Below are 23,581 nucleotides of genomic sequence, written 5' to 3'. Positions count from 1 at the left end.
AACCCAAATTTAAAAGACAAGAATAGAATAAATTGAGTGGCAAAATAAAAAATTATATGGTAAAAATACAAAATTATGAAAATCTATTCATCCTATTAACATTTTATTCTCGTGTCAAACAAATCATAAAAATGTCATATGTTTCCCATGGGAATTGACACCAAAATAATAGCTCTAAAAGACAATTGAAATGATTTTGAAAGTAAATTCTTTGATATAGATTTGTGTAACTTTAAATAAAATATAATACCACAGATTCGTATTCAGAATCTGAAATTCATATTTCTCCAGACTGATATGCCCTAAAACTATATGGAGATCTGCACTAAGACTTTTAAGTGATAGTTTGAATGCGATGGTAAACCTACCCACCAAACCCTAATGAGCTGCCACTCACTACTCAACTTGCCGAATGATTAGAGACGGACGTTTGGCATACCAAAAAAGTGCTTGACGTCTGAATAATGAACAGATCACCATCGAACTTCTACAGGGAAAGCAAATTTTTGTGCTTTCAAATCAAGCATAATTAATCATTGCACTTATATTTTATCATCACCCAGTACAAACATCATGATTTTCCCCTTATTGTCACCACTTATTCATTTATTTGTTTACTTTTGGATTTACAATTACAATCTACAATGATGCTTACTTCAAGAATAAGTTAATAATTATCTCTTCTAGGCTTCAAAAATGGCCTATATGGTAACATCTCTCTCTCTCTCTCTCTCTCTCTCTCTCTCTCTCTCTCTCGTGGGCAGAGGCTTATAATAATTATCTACCCTCAGGTTTCAAAAATGGATTACATGGCTCTCCCTCTCTCTCTCTCTCTCTCTCTCTCTCTCTCTCGTAGGGCAGAGGCTTCAGTCCTTAGGCTTATTCCTCATTGTTTTCCGCTTGTTTGCATCCAGGTATCTCTTTCTTAGTCTAATGGCTTTTGGCGTAACCTGCATAGGTAACCCAAGTTATTTGATCAGAAATATAGCATTTATGATGTTATTTTATAGCAGACTCTTCAGCGCTTGGACCAAGTCAAAAATGAGAAAGCAAGCAGAAAAATTTGCAACAATTTGTGAAGAATGCATGCACTTTAGATGTTGGCCGAGGGAAAAAAATCAGCTGTTGTGCAATTACATTAGGAACTATTCACAATGCTGACGGCTACCTATAAATATAATTAAAACATATGGAGTCTTTTGTACCCAAATCATTTCAAATGGACTGCTAATTTTGAAGCAGGTTGTGCCTGTTTGAGGTATGTGATCCATAGAATTTTTTAACTTTTCAAAAAATAAGGCTATTTATTACGCAATTCCTCACAAATATTGGACAATAAAAGATTAACAGACTTACCTCAATGAGCTCGTCAGACGCAACGTACCCTATTGCTTCTTCAAGAGTCATCTGTAGCAAAGTGAAGTGGGTTGGCATGGATGTTAAGCACCCACAAAACAGTTGCAACTCGTGAGCATCTAGAGCATCATTTACTAACATCTGGATACTACCATCCTTAAGTTTATTTTAAAAGTATAATCATGCAACTCACAACTTCAAAAAGTGTAGTTTGACTTAGAAAAAGCATGTGAGAGTAAAAAAAAAAATCTTATTTCCCGACAACACAGATTTTTTTTTTTTTGGGAAAATATATAAGAAAATTTGTCAAAATACTTTTGGCCCTAAAAAGCTCATCAATGGAACCCATCTAATGGCAGGAACTCCGCATATTTCCAATTCTAGTGCATGAGAACCCAACTTTTTCCTAATGTTGAAACATGCTACTCATCAAAATAGAAGTGCATAGAATCTGACAGACTAGAATCTGGAAGAAACACAATAGCAGGAAATGAAACCAAAGGAATGTAATCTTTGATGAATACATACAAGGCGAGGAGGAGTAAGCTTGACATTTTCATCCTTTCCAGCAGCTCGCATATTGCTGAGTTCCTTGGCCCGCACTGGGTTAATCTATAACAAGACAACAACCATTGGGAAGTCAGGTGCATAATTAACAGAGAAAAAAAATAAGTAAATGCTGCTTACATCAAGATCTGTATCTCGTGAATGTTCACCAACAATCATGCCATCATATGCCTGCATGCCAATGAACAGATGGTCGACAGTATTAGAAACATAAATGCAATTTTACTCCATTCATTTGTTAAGTTAGCAGATGTTATTATATAAAACAGGGAACAGATATCATTATCTAAGCAGTACCCTCCCGTGTTGACTAGCTCAAATTTTCAGGAGACAAAATAAGTCATGACCATACAACAAAATCCATTATTAGGAATTTAGGATGCAAATAAAATGGAAAAACCATAATGGCAGTGAAGAAGAAAATGAATGTGCAGAACCAGAACTAACATGAGTTCTTATGTGAGAAGCTTCCTCACTTACTGATAAGGCTTCATAGGGATTGATTTATAAACAAAATCCATACTGACAGTCATCAGGTGGAACATACAGGATATATTTACAAAAAAAAGTAAATAAATAAAATAAAAATGATAAGAGACTACACAAGCCAATTTGTTCAGTAATTAACACGGATTTAAAATCCAGATATACATGCAGTAGGGCAAGAGAACAGGCATTGTAACAACCTCCATCCCTGGAGTTACAAAAAGAGTTCCACGAGCTTCTATACTCATTAGTGCATATGCTGTGGTCGTACCATGCCCGACTGATACCTGTTCCATCAGTTGAATAAAATCTAATTCAAAAATGGAAAGATTGCACCGTAATATCGCACATTCAAGTCAAAGATCCACTTCAAGTAAAATGACAGCTTTACACACACACACACACATGTATGTATGTATATATATATAAAACATCAAGTTCACTCAAGTGCAGTAACCGAGGAAAAACAAGGAGCAAATTCCTGTAAGAGGTTCTCACATATAATATATTATGTTCTTTTATAATAAAAGAAACTATATACCATAAATGTGTATAATTAATGCATTCTACAAAGATAATTTGAGCGCCATAAATATATATACTCATGCAATAAAAAAAAAAAATTGTGCACAATATTTTGTTCAAATGATATTGTCAAAAAAAAAAAAACAAAAACAAAAAAAAAACACGTCAACTGCATTATTAAAAAAAATTATTTATTATGTCTTCGTCCAGTTAAAAGCTTTTAAGTGAGAACATACACAGCAAAACTGTGCTACGTAATGTGTTACAAAATTATGTTGTCTCCATAGTCATTAAAATGATAACACCATGATTCAAGAAATAAAATTTTTTTGCGAGATAAGAGATGATGTGAAAATGAGTAGCTATAGGGATATCGCATGCTCATAGAGGAAAACAGTGAACAGAGGAGAAAAGAATAGTAGAATACAACAATTAAGTTGTGAAGCAATGTGCCTATTTCCACAAAATTCCCGCAAATGTCTACCATAGTGTGGAATGAAATTACTTTAAGATTTCAAACCTTGACTACAAATATTTATAGCCACATACAAAAAACCCAAAATATCTACAAACAACAATATATAGATATTCCATCCCCAGCTCAAAATACCACAGGGTGAGGAGAGTAGAGATCCTGCAGCCCCCAAAAAATGCTGCTGAATCGTCTTTTAACAGGAAGATTTCATTCATAGTGGCACACAAAGCCTTCCCATCTCTTGAAGATTTCAAATAGTGCCCTCTAATTATGAGCCAGAACACAACATGGAAATGATAGGATGTGCAAAGAATGCTTGTGAATGTACATCAAATGAACTGGAGAACAAGCAAACAAGAAGTGATAACACACATGCAGTTGCATGAAGCAGTTAAAGAGGCGGCACTTTTTAAGTAAAATGGTACATATTGCTCACATGCCGGTGCTCCCAGCCTCTCTCTATTCAATGTGTTCTATATCAAATCGGCATTACAACAAGGGACATTATGCCTTTCTCTTTTTCTCAATCTTCTCTTTCTCCCTTTATCTCTGTTTCTCAAGAGGCTTGAATGCATTGCCACGTCATCAATCTTTTCAACAAGGGACATAATGCCTAATCTTCTCTTTCTCCCTCTATCTCTGTTTCTCAAAAAGCTTGAATGCAGTGCCATGCCATCAATCTTTGCTTGCTCCTCTCTCCTTACCACTCTTCTCTCACTCTTAACAACATCCCTCTCAATGTTCTCTACTCTCTCTCTCTCTCTCTCCATTCCCTTGGCTCTTCTATTCCATCTTTTTTCTTGCCTCATTTCTTCTCTTTTCGTGTTCTACATCACAATGACATTATAACGATAAGAAATCAAAAGAGGAAATGGGAAGACATACCAATACTCCTTTCCTGACATTTCCAAGGGGACCACGGTGCTTTGCATAGGCTAGAAAAAGGAAAATTACAGCATTATGAGCACCAAAGCTAATGTATGACTGCCACAAAAAGACGACAACAATGACAGTAATAATACATTGAACCACAATGAATTGGATGTATAAGTAACGACAGCCTAGTAGCAACCTTTTCATGACTCATCTTGAAGCAATAAGGAATGATAATAATCAAACATTTCAATAGTTGGCCTACTTAAAAAAAAAAAAAAAAAGGAATTCAAATTGTTCGGTCTGAGTGGGAATTTTAGAGTGAGCTTAGTAATAGGCTGTTCTAATGTTTTTCTTTCTGGAAATTTTGAAAAAGCTCTACAAAAATGGGAAAATTGCAGGTCATGTTCATATATAATTTTTCCCCAAATGAAAAACTAGAAAACTAAATTTCCAATTTTCCAAGTTTATACTTGGCTTTAGAAAACAATCATGATTGACATTTACCCAACTCAAGATGTTAGAACACAGGCTTTCAACTTTGGAAAGCCTCAATGATGCTAAATCTAGAAAAAAAAAACCCATGTATTTATCTGCATTTCTTTGTTTGGTTGCATGTGTTCCATTTGAATAGTAAGAGAAAAAATAAAACTCCCAACAGGATCCAACATTTAAATGTATAGAGTTTAGATTGTCCAATATAGGACTTTGTATGTACAAATCCCTGCCATAAGTATCTTATCCCAGATAAGTCGGCAAGAAAAAATGTCACTCTATAGATGTTTCAATTATAGGAAAATACAATAGGAGGAAAACTAAAAACTACACAAATGAAAAAGGAAACAGAAATAAAGATATCTTCAACAAAAGATGCATACTCAGGAAAGCACGGTGCATAAATCCAGTCCCACGTGTGTCACTGCTAAACACACTCCTGTAACCAACCAGGCCCCTGATGATACACAACCAAAAAAAAAAAGTAATTTTTTATGAAAGACCAAACCAAAGATATCCTCAATAAAGCATAACGTTGTTTTCAGATATAATTTTTATCCAGAAGAAAGGATGCCTAAACTACAGAAAACTCATATGATGGAACAAAATTATCATGCCAAGGTTAGGCACAAGGTTGTACAGATCTAGCATTAAAATGGGTAACAAAACTTATCATGCCAAGATTAGGCACAAGGTTGTACATATCTAGCATTGAAATGGATAAATGAATTTCCTCTAATCAAATTACCTAAGTAATATTCAAAGATAGCAAACATTAAGAAGACACCTCATTTTGGAGTCACCTTTATATTCACTATATTTTGTTCAAAGAGCTTTCAAATTTGATTATACTGCATTTAATTGCATGAATTCGAACCCAAATCCATAAAATCCCTTTTAAGCAAGTCATTATCTTCCTTGAGGTTCTATAGGGATAAATGGGGTAAAATCCCCTTCATAGTTCTATCGCTTTCTTGAAGGTATTTTCAGGGTTACTCCTTTTTTAATACTCAGACCACTCTTTCAAGAGCATTTCAGGAATAAAATAGAGTAGAGAAACACATCCCAACTTAAATTCAAAGTCAATTCTCATAGAAGGCTTCAAGTAAACCTTAAAAAAAAATGTAAAAATACAGATTAGCAAATGGAGTTAATCTGAATGGTGGTATAAGAAACCTGAAGAAACACCAGCAAGAATTAGAAAACTTGCAGTGTTCTGTGAATTACAATGGCAGGGGTTTAAAGATAGGGTTTTAAAATCATTTTCTGATAGGTTTTTTTCTTTGCTTTTTCTTTCTTTCTTTTGTTGGTTTCTTCTTTTTGAGGACTTCTTGTCCTTTCTAAGGTTGTAATCTCTTTTTTTGTCTTAATAAATTTGCTTTTATTATCGGAGAGAGAGAGAGAGAAGTGCCAAGTTGAGAGGGGTGCACTGCAGGTGCCCCCTTTTGCTAGTTTTGTTTTGTTTTGCTTTAAAATCTCCTTATCTTTATCTTGAGCTCTTATCTTGCCTTCCAAACGTACAATTTCCAAATTTTTATGTTTCAAGCATTTTGGGATGTTTGATGGCAACCTTCTCCTAGGAGGATCCCATCCATTAGAGGTGAAGTCCAACCAGAAGAAACCCCTCTTATGTCTGTAAATAGAACCCTTAGGGTACCTTTCCTAGAGAATGGAAGAGAGAGGGGAAGAGAGGCAAAAGAATTGTTGGAGGGAACCGTGCTTGATCTGGAACTTTGCGGGATTATTGCCACTTCTTGGCTGGATCTATTCTTATCTTCTAAGTGGAATTCTCTTCACATCCAAAACTGGTACGCTTTTTGAATGACCAAGTTTGTTTTAACCAACTTGCATGATTTATAGGATGTTTTACTTTAATTTGCACGATTAGAAGTATGTTTAGGGTGCTCTGGTTGTCTTTACTAATTGTTGTTTCTTTCCAATGCATTGTTGAGCATAAGAGTTTTGATCTTAGAAGCATGATTAGGGTTTTGATTTATTGTCTCTAGCTGTGAGCACCCACTGCCACATCATGCATGCTCTACAGACCCAAATATACTATTTTTAGGAGGGACTTATGATAGTTTTTTAAAGAATATCAATTTACAAATTTATACATCCCAATGTTAACTAGAACATGGAATATTTTGGTTCCTGGAACAGGAATGGGATCGTAGTATGGCACATGCTCTAAAATGTGGACAGTTAGGGGTTATACTTAATTAGATATACTGTAATGGTACTTGTACATTTTGGAAACAATGTTGAGATGTTTCTAAATCTAAAAGAGATTTTCTGGGGTGGAATAGATTAATAATAAAAGGAATAGAATTAAAGTGTGATGAATAGATTAATAATAAAAGGAATAGAAGTTATGTTATGTAAATAACATTGTATTAAAACTTTGGATCCTTAGATTTTGCATTCTAGAACACAAACGTACCATGTTTTGGAACAATCATAGTTTCGTACCAATACGTGGTTCACCTAAGTGTTACTGTTTTTTGGTAACTATGATCCATCCATTGAGAATTTTATTTTAATCTTAACCTTGTAGAAGTAAAAAGGACATTTTAGCAATGTTGATTGAAAACTAAGAGTAGAGATTTTTTGACTTACTAAGAGAATGACTAGGATGCATTTTGTTCAATTGAAAGCATGTTTTAGATATTTTCATTAGGAGCATATTTTAAAGCCTATTTATGATCCATTGATAAATAGGAGCATTTTTATTGTTTCATGATCTTTTTGATGCATGATTTCATTGAATGATGAATGCATGATTCTTGTATGTGAGTGCACATGTTATTGTAGCCCTTTTCAGAAGATGAACCTAAATTTACAACTTGGGATTCATCCCAAGTCCAAATACACATCGAAAACATTCATGAATATTTTCAGCACAATTCATCATCATTAAGAGTCCAGTTTCTTTTTTTTTTATTTATATATTCATTCACTCCCATTTGTGTAAGGTGTGTGTTAGAAGATAGTGTTGATTTAAGTATCAATGTTGATGTGACTCCTATCTGCTCATTGTTTGAGTTTACTTTAATTGTATGATTTGTTAATTGTTTATTTATAGTACTGGTGACTCAAGTAGAGCAATCAAGTTGGAAGGATTATTGATGGAGAACCACCAATGGAGAATTTCAGATTTTTATATTGTAGCTAGGTTTTTTATTTTAATTCAGAAAATTTTCTCGTTATTTTGAAATTTAGCTAGTTTAGGGTTATTTTGTGTATTTTAAGCACTAGGGTTATTTTGCAATTTCTTGTTTTAGTTGGGGTTGTTTTCAAACTATTTGCTTTACTTGTAATGTTAGATGCCTAAATACTTTGTTTGTAATGTATGCAACAACCAGTTACCAGATTTGAATTCAGATTCCTCTCCCACCTAACCTATTCTCGCCTTTCCTTCTTTGTTCGTAATATAAGAAACAACCATTTATCAGATTTGAATTCCAACTCTTTCACCTCAACTGGTTTTCCCTCTCCTCTATGCGACCTCTCCTCTCCTCTCCTTCCTCCTTATTCCTCTTCATCCAAATTCCTTTTGTTAGTCTCGGTGGCTACATTTTTTATTGTTTTTTTATGATATTAACCTATTTGTTGTTCCTAGTATTTTTCTTATCTTTGCAGATCATGTGTAGAACATGTACTCGTACATAAAGTACTTAATCAAAGGCAAAATCGGACCAAGTAGAAGTTGGAATAGGAAAGATCAAATGGACACTCACTCAGAAAGGATTCAAACACACCCAAGGAAGCTTAATGTACAATTGTTTATTTGTAATGGGGAGTGTTTGAGGTAGTATATTTTGTAACTCTTGCGGTCTTGATTCATGCATGAATTCTGAGCAAGAGTTGAGCAAAATACATGCATACTAGGGCACAAGAGTTTTAGGTTTTCACTAAGTCACAAACTCAACATTTATAGTTTTCAAATATAAAGAGTTTGTCAAAAAGATCCTAAACACAAAATATGTTTTCCAAAGGGACAAGCTTTCAAACATCTTGGTTTTACAAACATTTACATACGTAGTCCCAGTTTTGTTAAAAAATGCTTTATGTCCTAAAGTTTCAAGAAAGTCAAAATATATTTTTATAAAGGACATACTTAGTATATAAGATATCAAAATAAGCTTTCAAATGTGTTTTATTAATCAAGATATCTTATATTCAAGAGGAAACTCACTTGGACAAGTTTTAATCTTCATTAAACTTAATATATTTCATATACTTTTGTCCAAGAATGTTTTAAGTCATTAAAAAGCTTTTTGACATAGAAAAACAGAGCAATCGTCGACTAATGTAGTGCGTTTGTCAACTAAAGAATCTAGTAAGCCTAATTGAGTTTCTGCCTAAGCGAGTCATTGACGAACAGCAGTGAGTCGTCGACAAATGGCAATGACTCGTCGACAAAAGGTTATTGACTCGTTGACGAAAAAGTCCAGTAGCCAAAATGAGTTTTCAGCCCAGGTGACTCATCGACGAAAAGGCATGACTTGTTGACGACTGATCTCGAGTCCTGAACACCTTTCGGTATTTGGGGCATACCTTTTACTCGAAAAGTCCAAAAAGGACGATCTTGGTGTCTATGGAAAGCTAAGAAAAAATCCCACAACTTTCATGTTGATGACTTTTTCTGATTTGGGGCACTCATCGACGATTGGGTGCAATTCATTGACAATTTCAGGCAGAATGTTAATAGTCGACGAATGGGGTCCAATAGTTGACGATTGGAGTCTGGATTCAGTCCCCAACGACTATAAATGGCTAGTTTTCAATTTAAACATATAATATATCACCCCAATGGCCATAAAATGGCTAGTAGCCCATTTTTCCTATAAATACAAGTTCATAGACTTGATTAAACATGGTTTTTGTGATTTTACAAGTTCTTAGTGAAAAATATCTTTGAATACAAAACCTAGACACTTTGCATATAGTTTATCATTCACAAGTGCTCATTCTCTCTTGCTCTCTAATCTTGTGTGATTCAATCCCTAAGAGAATAGTGTGAGGCTTGCTTTGTATTTGATATTTGCTCATTTGAGGATCATTGTGTTGTATACCCATCATCTTGTAAAGGTTCTTTGTGAACCGTTTGGTGAAGGTTCTTGGTGAACCAACACGGCTCTTGGTGAGCAGTAAGGATTTGTTCCCGAGTTGTAAGGCTTCTCTGCCGGTGAAAGAGTTCCTTAGTTGGATTGTGGAATCCTTGAGTTGGTCTCAAGGCGTGGATGTAGGCTTGGTGCCGAACCACGTAAAAATACCAGTGTTAAGCTTTCTCTCCCCTTTACTTTATTATTTATGTCTTGTGCATAATTTACATTTGATTTATTGTGATATAATTGCTTGCATCTTGCTAAGAATTTTATTTTGTAGAGAAAGCCAAAAATACGCGAAAGAGTCCATTCACCCCCCCTGCCCCCGTTTTGACTCCATATACTCCCGGGCCGACAAGTGGTATCAAAGCATACCACCACTTTCACCTTCTTCTTTCTCCTGCTTCTGTTCTTCTCCATTCTGTCCCTAACTCACTGCTGCCGTTCTGCTTTGCTGTTTCTATTTCTCTCCCTCTGTACTTCTATAATTCTCTTCCTCTTCTTCTCTTCTTCTATTCTTCTTTCTAATTCTGTCCCATAATTCTCTTTATGCTCTCTCTATTTCTAAATATATATTGCTTTCCTACTCCAATTTGTTATCAGAGCCCAACCCCAATTACTAGGCCGTAGCTAAACAATACACCTTGCAGCCATCTAAGCCACAGACCATAACAGCCATTGTTGTCTTAGATCAGAACAACAGTTATTTTGATTCAATTCCATAACTGTGAGTATTGCTACAAAACTACAAGTCATACAAATCTCTCGAGGATCAGGGGAATTGCAGGAAAGCCTCAACTGTTCATCTTTAATTTCCACATAAATTATAGTCATGCCCCTGTTTGAACACCATTTTGTAGGCATCATTTGATAACACCTTCCTCACCATTAAAAACAGAATCCACTGAAAACCACATTCCCTGAAATTTCTTCAATGTCTAATCAACAGTGAAGCCCCACTCGCTGACTGAAGCTTTCCAGCCAACCACTAAGGGTGTTCAACAACCCATCTCAACCCGAGCAACCCAAACCAAACCGACCTAAAAAATCAGTTTCAAATGGTTTATGGATCAGTTGATGGTTTCCCATTTTGCATAATCCGATTGTATGGGTTGGTTTGTGGGTTTAGTGTCTAACCCACGGCCCAAATGGACCTGCCTCCAATAATAATGCGGCAACTACTCGGGATCTATTAAAGAATACATAAGATGGATAGTGCAACTGACACATTTTGGAGTGTTTTAATTTTTATATTTTTGGTTTTATTTCCATTGTAGTAATGTTTGTGGCTATCATGTTTTGACCCTTTTGAAAGACAATGGACATATGTTACATTTTATTATTTAATATAGTTGATAGTATGTGCGTCAATCAATAGACATATATTTCTTTCATTACTTAGAGAACCTTTTTTATATTGTGTTACCAATGCAAAATATTTTTACATTTTATGACTTAATGTGGTTGATAGTATGCGTGTTAGACAATAGATATAATATTTCTTTCATTACTTTGAGAACCATTTTTAGATTGTGTTATAAATGCAAATTGAAAATATTAAAGTACTTATTATGTTATATCATATGTTACATTGATACTATTGTTTTTTAATGAGAAATAATCGTATATATATATATATATATATAACTTGAATGACACTAGTGTAATTAGTGTTTTCGATGTAACATATGCTATTATGATTGGGAAAACCCTCGCATATATTCCTTTGTGTTTTTTTTCCCTTTTCTATTTCACCTTTAGACAAACTAAACCGCCAACCCGATCCAATTCATCCAATAATCAAACCGACCAAAACCTTCAATGGTTCAGCTTAGGATTGGCTTTTTGCCAAACCAACAAGATCAAATTGATTGGAATTTTAGGCCCAATCCAACCCATGAACACCCCTACCAATCACCCTTCAAAATCCCACACTTGCCATTGTTTCATTGATACACCACCACCATTTGACTCACCAGACTTGAATCTACTACCAGGAAGAATCACCAGTGGAGACTCAGTGGTGTTGCATGTGCCCCACACGCTAGCAACACATATGGGGAGAGTTCCAGAACTCTCCTGCAATTTCCAGAATCGTGAGAAATTGAGTTCAGCCACGATATTTGAAATTTTCGTGAGATTTTGGCTTGGCTTTGAGATAGTTTGACCTATACCATAGAATCTTAAGATTGCCAATACAAATTTAAGAGTTTTGAAGATTCACCACCATTCAGATTGAGGCCCAGCTGTCGTATTTTGATATTTATTGCGACAAATTAGTTTTTTTTTTTGTGATATTTTAGCATTGGTCTCAAGAAATCCATCTTCAATCGTTTGATACATACTTCCAGTGTGGCACAAAGTTTCTAACTGGTGTTTTCTTGGAGCATCTGCGAGAAATTGAGGTGAATTATTTGAAGAATCTCTTAAAACTCAGCACAAGGACCTTTTGGTAATGTTGCATGAGCTTACCCTACTTGGACTCCACAGAAATTGATTTAATGTTGCTTATGTATTTAGTACTTGTTTGAATTGGTCCATATTTGCGCACCAATTAAAAAAATGATGATGATCAATTCCACATATCTAGTTCCCTTCTAGTTGGAAATTCTCAACAATTGATAAAACCTAGGTGCCTCGATTTTAATGGTTGTTTAGGTCCTCAGTTTTCTTAGATTGGTTGGATGACATAGAGAATTGACCAAAGTATCTACTTAGCTAAATTAAAATTTCTTGGTTTAGCAAAACAATATTGGCAAAAAGTAAAGAGAGAATTTATCTCGGAGAACCACCTGTTACTAGTTGGTCTGAAATGAGATACATTTAAAAGAGAAGTTCGCCCCAAACTCTTACAAGTAGCAATTATAGACCAATTGTAGTCTTAGGAAACTTTCTTCTAGTGTCACCCATTATTACCTTAAATTTAGAGACCATCTTTGTCAATGTGCTCTTAGTGAGGAATCTAGAGTGGTGATCATGTTCGAAAAAGGGTTAGCGATGAAATCAGAAAGCACATTTTTTTGCAAATTCAAAAACGTCCCACTACTCTATCTGAGGCTTACCACATGGCATTGAAAGCTAAGAGATTTCTCCAGCTACCAACCCACAACACCACTTCTAATCTTGAAGAGTTTCATCATTCTAGATCAGTTTCTCCATGGTCACTATTAAATTGCCACTTTACCTAAAAGCTTAAGCTATTAGGTTGTGGACCAACAATGTATATCAAGCTTTAACACTCCCCTGCTTGTGGAGAAATAAACAAATAATACATAACACCCATTACAGGCAATATAATAATGTTTTAAGAACTACACAATAAACATGGGTAACAAGACTAGAAACTAGGACCCTCGTAACAACTTGGCCCTGATACCATGTTAGATTGCCACTTCACCTAAAAGCTTAAGCTATTAGGTTGTGGGCCACCAATGTATATCAAGCTTTAACAGCCACAATGTAGTCCTAGACCCTCCCAAGATGTTCAAGAGAAAACTCAAATTGTTAAAGGATAAACAATCAAATATCAGAAGCGGCAATGCAAATTGTTGAATAATTGAGTATCACGACTAGATAAATGATTTGCACATTATTAGTGTACAATTTTTTATTCTTATGTGGACATAGGTCATGAATCTTTTCAAAATAATGCCTTTAGACTTGTCTTTAGCAACCCTAAACACCATTGGAGCCTCTAGGCCAGAAATGGAACTTGACTTGTCACCAACCTTGGTTGTTGAGACTTGTAATGAAATTCAAGATCAGTTGCTAACTGTTAGGACACCTTGCTCTTCAATCTCAATTTTCCATTTCTAACCCAAAGAGTGGGGAACAATTGGATGCTCCAAAGTTTGTTGAAAATTCTTTAATCATGGATCATATTGTTGAAAATTCCCTTGAGATTAATTCTCTTCCATCTAGCAAATTTGCTCCTCTATCCCTCGCATCTCATCCCTCCAAATTCTTCTTCAACCAAATCTATTGAAACATTGTCAATCGTTCTAGAGTCTGGACTAAATGCATATTTGCTGGAGTTACCAATAGATTTGAATATTAAATTGATTTCTTGTTTGGAGGACTTGTTATTTTATCAGAGGACATTGCAATTTTCTATGCTGCTAGCAGTTGGAGGATCTTCTAGATACTCTCTAATGGTGATTGATGATGCGCTGCACATTGTGACTCCTTTTGATTGCCTACATGTTCTCCTTTGTTCCCACTCATGGAGTTAAAGATACTATGCCATTTCGGAACTCAATGTCGAGTTCTCTCTAACAAGGGGAGCATGATGGAGAACCGCCAATAGAGAACAGTAGATGTTTATATTGTAGCTAGTATTTTCATTTTAGTTTGGGAAGCTTTCTGGTTATTACAGAATTTTAGTTAGTTTTATGGCCATTTTGAGTATTTTATGCACTTTAATGTTATTTTGTAATTTTTTTGTTTCAGTTGGTTTTGTTTTGTAAATATATGTTTTAGTTGTAATTTTAGATGTATAAGTACTATGTAATGTATGAATTGGTTGGTTATCAGATTTGAATTCAGATTTTCTGACTGAGTTTCCCTCTCCTCTCCTTTGTTCTTCTTCCTCTTTCCTTCTTCTCTTCTATCTCTCGGCTGCCTTCTAATTCTATTCTGTAATTCTGCTTTGCTGTCTCTTTCTCTCCCTCGGTACCTCTGTAATTCTCCTCCTCTTCTCTTCTTCTTTATAACTCTCTCCCATAAATCTCTCAATTCTCTCTCTATTTCTAAATTTCTGTTGCTGTCGCACATCAATTACAAATTACCCATTTACCAAACGGGAGACCAAACGAACAAATTGAGGCACCTAATGGACTTCTTTTGAAGTTCATTAACTTTCTCAATTTGTAACTTAATTCCCATATCCCAAACTTCCTCTTAGAACGCCTTACGAAGAGTGAAATCAGGTGTTTCATTTTGTTTATTTTTCCTAAAAGAGATGGAAACTCTTATACACTTAATTGGATTCCCATTATTCAAAGACAGTTGACCTGGGATGATGACCCCACAGGGGTTCCTATCATGAGGATACACAATTGAGGGGTAATGGTGCATTAGGATTTTTACCGTTTAAAGAGTAGGGGTGACGGTCCTTGCATTCTGTAAGGTGAGTTCCTATTATTCAAAATTAAATGAGTTTGAGGTAGTGACCCATTCTAGGGTTCCACCACTTGAGATGATGGACAAGAGCATTCAAGGACATGAAGCCCAAACTTGTTCAACAAGATATAGCATTGAGAGATTTCCTTTGGTCCGTGGCAGAAGGAATTTTTTGGTTAGCTCAGAGATTATTTGTAAGTCTAAGATGGCGGGGGTTTCGAGTCTTGTTAGTTGGCATCTAAAAACACTGCTTTAATGGGTAAATGGCTCAGGCAGTTTCCCCTTGAGTTGGGATATTAGGTAAATTTAGCATGCAGGTTTTTCATGGGCAGATGTCTTATTCTCCTTTTCATAGATTCTTTTTTTTAATAATTGTTTTATGACAAATAACAAAAAATGCACCAAAATGTTTGGAGGATACTATAAATAAAAACTTCCAAAGAATTAAAAAAAAAAGTAATAAAAGATCTTACTAAAAAGCATATGACCGAATAAAATTAATCTTGCAATAACAGAATATCTGTTTTCTTGCAATTATTGGATCCCGTAAGGTTAATGAACTTGGAACAAGAAAATCAGTACAGAAGGGATAAAACCACAAACTAACCTTGAAGGACAAGTCAAAGACATTCTCGTTCTGCCAACGTTGCCAGCGACAGGACCCATGTCAAGAACCTCTGCTCGCCTATGAGAAAGGGCTTCCATAACTAAACCCACATGTTCATCATTTACCTGAAATAACATCTTATGGTCTAATGTCACAAATCCAACAGGATAGAAAGCTAACACTTAAAACTTTGAAAATTCCATGTAGTGATTCTTACCTCGATGGTCACTTCTTCCAATGGCTCAAGCCTCTGACCATTCTCAGTTTTATACCTGAGCCAACACAGACATACTAATAAGTTTTGAATTCAATAATGTGGCAACAGAAACAGATTTTTCATGAAATTGTACTGTAAGTTAATATTTGAAAGGAAGAAAATAGTAAACTGTAGATTCGCAGAGTTTTGGAAGTTAATCTAGCAGAGCAACTTACATTGTAGCTACCATTATAATCTATTGAAGAGCTTCTAACAAAAACCGCCATCAAATGGCCATGTTGAAAAGTTTTGTGCCATAACTTTTAGGAGAAAATTAACAGAAAAATCAGAAACAGATAAGGTCCCATAAAGCAAAAAAAATATCCCATTCTAAAACTTGTCCACATTATCAAGTTCTAGAGAGAGAAACAAGGCCTACAACACAAAGTTGGCAAAAGAATATCCACAAATGAGACCCTACAAAGTTAAAAAATTTACAAATGGCCCTCACATTGCATCTTTCATTTAGCACTATAATGGGAAAACAGGAATTAGTGCTGGCTAAATCGTTTAGAAACCAAGGCTATCAGTAAGAAAAAATTCGGGTGATTGCATTAGGCTATATCAAGGAGGTCTGATCAAGATCATTAGACTAAAAAATTGTAAAAAGTACAAAGGAAAAGACATAAGAAAACCTAGATAATCACACAAATGGTTTCCTAATTACTCACACTGGACATCATAATCAAAGGAAAAAAAGTTGCATAGCCGCAATATTTCAATAACATATTCCCCCCCACTCCAAGGAAAAAACTGCAATCCTTCTATATAGACCCAACAACAATGAAAGGCCAATCCTGGCCTTTCAAAAGATTAAAACTCGGCCAGCAAAATATATAAAACAACTAAATACCAAAAATCTCCATAGTGAGAAGTGAGAACAATGAAGCACTGTAGTAATGCAAACAATTGCAAATGCCAAACTAAAAAACTCACATGACTTTAGGTGGTGAGACAGAGAGCTCAAATCCTTCACGCCTCATGTTCTCTATCAAGATACCTGTTTTTACAGCAAAGAACATACACTCAACGTATAATTCACCTTTATGGTGCAAAAAATGTTTCAATTCAAGCCGTGAGAAATTAAAATACAAATGCAGTTAGTTTATTTAAGCTTTGAAGCTGACGCAGGAAATAGCAAGACGCGTGGAAAATTAAGGGCACTAACCAAGTTGAAGTTCCCCCCTCCCCTGAACTTCATATGATTCTGATAAGCCTGGAAGAACATTTATGGCAAGATTTGTTTCTGCTTCAGCCATTAATCGATCACCAATTTTTCCTCCAGTCAGCTAAAAGGATATCAAAATAGCTTCTTAGTTCATCTAGAGTGGTAAAAGTAACAAGAGTGGAACAGTATACTCATATTTCTAGGATCACTCTGGGTAAGACAAGACTGTAATATCAAGGTGCATTGGATCAACAAATCAGTATTATTTGCAATAAAAATGATTTGAAGAGTATCGTTGGGGCAACCTGTAATGTGGGATTAGATATGAGACATTGTAAAGGTGATGCATGATAAGTAAGTCCAAATAAATTTCCAGTCCAATTGAACTCTAATAAGAGTAATGCATAAGAGATGTTAAGGAGATGCAAGGCATAAGATCCAAAAGAATTTCCATTCCAAATCAACTATAACTAAAAACTAAAAGTATTACTTATGCTATTTTATAGGCATAAAATTGCTTGAAAAACAAGGAATGTAATTTTTAACTTCAATAAACTCAAATACTAATTTCCTAGATAAAAATACAATAAAATCAAAAAGATATAATCCCATTAAAAGTACCTTAAATAAAGATAATGAAGAAACACTAAAAAGTAAATGAAATAAGGTTGCTTGCTTGTATACTGCACCCTCAAGTTATATGTACTTGAGCATACAGGAGCTGTAGTGAGGGTCTTACCATTTTTTCTCTGGTAATGCCTCAACATCTAAACATCATGAAATCCCTCAGTGACGGCTTCCACGACTACACTAGGGCGGAGGGTAAGGACATAAAAAAAGGAATGAAAATAGAGGTTAGAAATGCTTACATTTGGCAGTTTTGTTTTTAGAGTGGAAAGGGATCAAATAGTTCTCCGTTCTGTTCCATTCCCTCTGCAACCCCCAAATAGCGGGGTTTCTAAAATTCCCTTCTATATTTAAATAAGATTGTAGAATTATGCTCCAACCAAATATTCCATCCAATAGAAAAAGTAGCACATATCCAAATTAATTTTCACTTCCTTATCAGAGCCAAAACCCTAATAACTGTGAAGCAAAAACCCTTCCAAAGACACAGGCGCACCTAAAAATCCTTAAAACCACAAAAATGCCTGCACCAAATGCTCCAAAAAAAAAAAAAAAACAAAGCAATGTAGAAATAAATGAGCATTCCTTTAACTGCTTTGGAAACAAAGAAAGCAAACTTCTGGAGACAAAGCTTTCAACTGTCAACTAACCTGGAGCCAATCATTGGTATTGGTACAGTCAAGAATGGCAAACAAACCAAAAACCATTAACATCAGAACAAAGAACAATTTTGGAAGAGAACTCCCCCAAGCCATCCAAAACCCAAAATCTACAATCAATACAAGAAGACGGATGAAAAGAATCCAGCCCCCCCCCCCCCCCCCCAAGAGCTGGGTCAAACCTCCAGCTTCCCTCTCAATCAAATTCCTTCTACACCAGGAATTCCAAAAAATAGTATCCTCCTTAAAAACCAAAAAGTTACAAACTGAAGCATTTATGATGAGTTGAGCGACTATGGAGGTGAGGAAATGCACTACAAAAAGGTGCTGTCCTAATCCACAAAACCTTCCAAAATCAAAATTTCTCCCCATTGCCCATTTAACCCGACATTGTGAATCTAACAAATGAACCTCCCAAGGCTCCCATGAGTAGGGCTGTGCAAATATCAGTTCAAAAACATATAAACGAGTACAGTTCAGTTCAATTGGTTGGGTTTTGAGACCCAATGGTGGAGAAGGTGTCTTAGAGGTTGGATGGGTGAAAGGGTGCTTATTTTCTGGAGGCAGGCGTGTTACACTCATTCAGGCTTGCCTTGCTAGCATTCCTTTTCATTTCTTGTCTACCTTTAGAACACCTATGGGGTTAGCTAGTAGAATTTAGAAAATCATGAGCGACTTTCTTTGATTCAGGGTGGAGGAGAATAAAGATCACTTGGTTAGTTGGGAGGTTGTCTATAGGTCTAAAAAGGAGGGTGATTTGGGCCTTGGTAAGTTGGTGCCTAACAACATAGTTGTAATGAGTAATTGGTTGTGGTGTTTTCCATAGAGTCTCCCCTTTGGCACAATGTTATTAAAAGTAAATTTGGCTGGCAAGATAATGGGTGGATGCTAATTTGGGGTTGACATATTCTTATGAAAGTCCTTGGAAGGATATTTCACAGTTATATCCTCTTTTTATACCTTATACAAATGTTATAGTGAGAAATAGGTATCATGTTCAGTTTTGGTAAGACATTGATTGGGAGGTTCTTCGCATTGATCATCTTTTCCCCATTTGTTTAGATTGTCCTCTTTGCACAATGAACCTAGTTCTCTGTTCTTTATTTCTAATGGGGCAGGTTTCTATAGGGGTCCCGTTTTAGTAGGAATCATAATGATAGAGAGGTTTTGGAGCTTGCCTCCTTATTAAGTTTGTTGGATGATAGGCTCCTATTCGAAAGGAGTGGCTATCGTTCCTGGATTCTTGATTCTTATATGGAGTATTCTTGTAAATCTTTTTTGAGCATTTAACCAAAATAGGAGACCACTCCAGACCTAGCACTATAGTTCTACCATGAATCCATTCCGCATACAACTCCATATATCTGCTATAAAGGATCAAAAAGCAAATATAAAATTAAATAATTAGCAAAATAACATTATTCCTTTTGCTTCCCAACATCTAAGCTTTAACGAATTTGAATTGTTAAAATTACAATATATTTTTAAGCAACATGACTTCCAAAAGCTCCAAAAAATCACGTGTATTGCAACATATTCACACTGTTCAACAAAAATGAGCACAATTACTATTGTCAAACAGTTTGAACAAAAATAGCTTATCCTAGAGGAAACCATACTAATGGACAGAGGCACAAACACAGCTACTAGGTGCCTAAATTCAATAAATAAAATGGGCTCAATATGTTGCTGATATTGGGTAAAAAAAGTTAAATTTTATGTATTAATATTATTTAATGATAAACATAATCATAATTAAAAATGGACATGGAAATCAGATGTCCAAATCATGATACCTTTAGTTTCCAAATTAGAAAATATAAGAGAAAGGACAGACTTGCAGGCACATTGACATGGATTCATGCAAGTTTCTGCTGCTGCACCAAAAGCTTTCATAGTAAGGGTGCTACTCAAATCCCCCTGTAGTAAAACAGCCCAAGTGCCACAGTTTGACTGTGCACTTACCCATACCCCAGGTCTCCATCACACAGGCAGATTGTTGCAACACACTGGCCAAAAATACTGCATCCATAACCAATTTTTTTTTCCAAAATTTGGCCGTGGCAGCAAGTTCCAAGTAGTAAAACCAATCTTCTATCAAGCTTAATATCCTATGAACCAAGGATAGTAAACTTCTGTCTCTCAGATATGGGCACTTCTGTTGAACTTCTAAAGCTATGGCGATAGTCTTAAATTTTCCCAAAATTGCAAAAAGTTCCACTTTCCATCGCCCTTGAAATTGAAATGGCAAGCAATTTCGGTCTTACAAAATTTCCACTGAAATTTCAACAAATCATTCAACATTAATCAAAATCTCAAAATTTCAGCGAAACTGATCGAAATTTTAACTATAGAATGAAATTTCCCTGGAATTCAAATGTAAGATTTAAAAGCAGAGCAAAATTTCTCTTTTAATTTATCTCTTTTTTTTTTTAATTGAAAGAAGGATTATTAGAAGGGCTTTTGAAATTATGTCAAAAATTATCTGGGGTAACCAGAGTATGGAAAGAAGATGTCTTATTCTCCTGTTTGTAAATTCTTAATCTATCTATAAATTTCTTTTGCTATCAAAAAAAATATGTGTAAAATTAAACTTTTATTTTAGCAACAATATTTTATTTATATATTCATGTCTAAATTATCTTTATTTATATAATAAATTAAGTTTCATGAAATAATTCCATGCTTTACTACTAATTTCCATTGCTTTTTCAAATTGAAATTGAAACTGGCATGGAAATCGAAATTTCCGTACTTTTGGGCCTTTGAAATTTTAGTCAAAATCGAAATTTAAGACCTTGGCTATAGCAGGGACTTAAATTTTGATCTTGATAGAAATTTTGAAGCTCTCAATAGACAGAAATTTTGATTTTGATGGAAATTTAATTTTAATTAAGAAAATAAAGCAAATTTCTAGTAAATTATGGAAATTACTAGGAATAGTATGTGGGTTTTATAAATTGATATCATCAATCATCCAAAAAAATAAAAAACAAAAATCCATTCAAAGCAACACAATGCCCATCAAACATTTGTTTATGATAACTTATTATTTAGCTTAACATTTATTATGATCTAAACAACCTTGTACTGAATTCATCAAATCATGTATTAAGATGTCAGAATAGTGGTGCAATTTATTTAGAAAACTTTGGCTCATTTTGAAATATGTTTCAACTTTCATGGTTTCAAACATATTGGTTAATAATAACAACCACAATAATAAGCAGCATCTTTGTACATAGCAAATACATCAGCCAAATCAAATCTGAATGGCCCGAGACAAGGTCCAAGTAGGCTTTATAAGCCCAAATTTGAAGAAATTTTGCAATGGAGGGTCACTCATGGCACAATTTTGTTGAAAGAATGGAAAGAAATAAAGGAGCACCATGGTGCATTCATGGGTTTTAGAAAAAAGAAAGCCTCAAAATGTGTTTATTTAGTTTTTTCTTTAATTTTTTTAGTTTTTTCTTTAAAATACCAAAATTCTGTCCCTGGCCAGATCTTGGAAGTTTTGGTCAAAATTTTCCAAAAATTAATGAATTACAGCACATCAATTGCTAAAAAGAAACTGAAATAAAGAATTCATTCAACCGCTCCCATACACTGGAATTTCAGCTGGAACTTCTAGTGATTTTGGAAAAATTGATACCTTGAGCTATGGTAACAAGTAAACAAGCTGATAAACTACCAACATATCTAGAAGAGCATATAGTGACACAATTAAAATATGAGTGACAAAATTAGAAATGGAAAATACATCCATATTAAAACTTAACATTTTATGTAAAAACACATGTCAAAATATCTGACTCACATGGGAACCATCACGACCTGCCAGTGGAGAGTCATTTACACCAAAAGTCATGGAAATGGTTGGAGGATCCAACTCAACAGTTGGCAATGCAGTCATAACCTGATAGATGTAACCATAAGTTAGTTTTAGTTTCTTTGTTAAAGAATGGAAATAAATTTGGTTTTTAACCAACATGGTAGTAAAGTGGTAGCAACATCTCATGAGGATATCATAAGGTGGATAGTACATCTATATTACAGAATACAATATGTCTAAAACAACAGATGGAAAGAGTCTCACATGTTTGAGAAGCAAACATAAAAATTACAACTATTGACACAATAAACTTAAATCAAGCTTTGGTGTAGAGGCCAAAGAAACGGTGGCCAATATGTTGAATGAATCTGTTGACCTTATAGGTCATATCACGTTTTGATTATGACAAATACCTTGGTATTTAATGTTTTCCGAGTTTGTGCGTAGAATCAGTCTTGCATGAATTGGAAAAGGCATACGGTGACTCGAAGAATTTGAAGACAAATTGTTTACATTTGTAATTTATATTTAATTCATTCGGGTCTGTAATTTTAATCAAAAGGTCTGTAATAATTGATGCATGTCATGAATGGTAGGAACTACAAGCTCAAAGGCCTTAGAAAAGACCTAGGTCCTTAAACAAGCACTTAGGTAAGTCTTCATTATCATATATGCATGCTATCAGGGGAAATCAATTTTCAAAAACAGGACTTAAGTGTTAAAGTATTAAGGATTCGGGCGATCGAATCTTGGCGTTCAAAACGCCTCGGTCGACCGAACATAGGGAAGTCAAAATGTTGACTTGACTTCGGGCGACCAAACTGAAATGAACTTAGTGTTCACAGTCGACCAAACACCTATTAAGGACTTCTCCAACAACTCCGGCACCCGAACTTCACGTTGAAAACCCTCGGGCGACCAAACATGCAAGTTCGGCAGACCGAACTTGAGACCAGGCGACCAAACCTCGGACATTTTGAAAATCACCTTGGCCAGTAAACCAAACATGTTTACAGGCACCCGAACTTTTAAAGTTTACTTTTCTTCACGTGTCTATTCGGGCGACCGAACCTACAGCTCGGTCAAACGAAACTCTCAGGTTGGCCAAAATTTACCACGGGTTAATTAGGGTAAATCAGGGTTATTTTTGTTAAACTCATTTAAAACAATTATAATAATTCCCCTAATATCCCCAACGGTCAAAATATTTAGCATGTCTATATATAGGTCCTCATTTGCAAGATTAAGCAAGAATTAGTGATTTGATTAAGAGAAAAATTCTCTGAATTTTTGAAAGCTTATTCTTCCAAAACAAAGCCTATACTTCACCCATTGTTATTCATTTGATAAATCAAGCTTGGTGAGAGTGCCTTTAAGTGATTCTATATTGTTCCAACTTGCTAAAACTCTCATTATTGTGATTGTG

At 35.0% G+C, this 23,581-nt stretch overlaps 1 protein-coding gene across 1 annotated transcript in view; it reads right to left on the bottom strand.

Annotated features, from left to right (window-relative positions):
- Positions 1 to 485: 485 nt before the first annotated feature.
- Positions 486 to 23,581, bottom strand: part of LOC131149100 (uncharacterized) — a 51,656-nt gene continuing 28,560 nt past the window's right edge. The window contains exons 8-19 of the mRNA XM_058099189.1: positions 22,141 to 22,239; positions 17,038 to 17,158; positions 16,806 to 16,869; positions 15,831 to 15,885; positions 15,614 to 15,738; positions 5,161 to 5,234; positions 4,295 to 4,344; positions 2,610 to 2,696; positions 2,044 to 2,094; positions 1,885 to 1,968; positions 1,357 to 1,407; positions 486 to 950 (exon numbers count right to left, since the gene is read on the bottom strand). Of these exons, the coding sequence (XP_057955172.1) occupies positions 867 to 950; positions 1,357 to 1,407; positions 1,885 to 1,968; positions 2,044 to 2,094; positions 2,610 to 2,696; positions 4,295 to 4,344; positions 5,161 to 5,234; positions 15,614 to 15,738; positions 15,831 to 15,885; positions 16,806 to 16,869; positions 17,038 to 17,158; positions 22,141 to 22,239 (945 nt within the window). The 3' untranslated portion in view covers positions 486 to 866. The remainder of the gene's footprint in view (positions 951 to 1,356; positions 1,408 to 1,884; positions 1,969 to 2,043; positions 2,095 to 2,609; positions 2,697 to 4,294; positions 4,345 to 5,160; positions 5,235 to 15,613; positions 15,739 to 15,830; positions 15,886 to 16,805; positions 16,870 to 17,037; positions 17,159 to 22,140; positions 22,240 to 23,581) is intronic.

This window comes from Malania oleifera, chromosome 2, assembly GCF_029873635.1.
Source record: "Malania oleifera isolate guangnan ecotype guangnan chromosome 2, ASM2987363v1, whole genome shotgun sequence".
Lineage (NCBI taxonomy): Eukaryota > Viridiplantae > Streptophyta > Magnoliopsida > Santalales > Ximeniaceae > Malania > Malania oleifera.
This window is presented reverse-complemented; position numbering and strand designations above follow the sequence as displayed.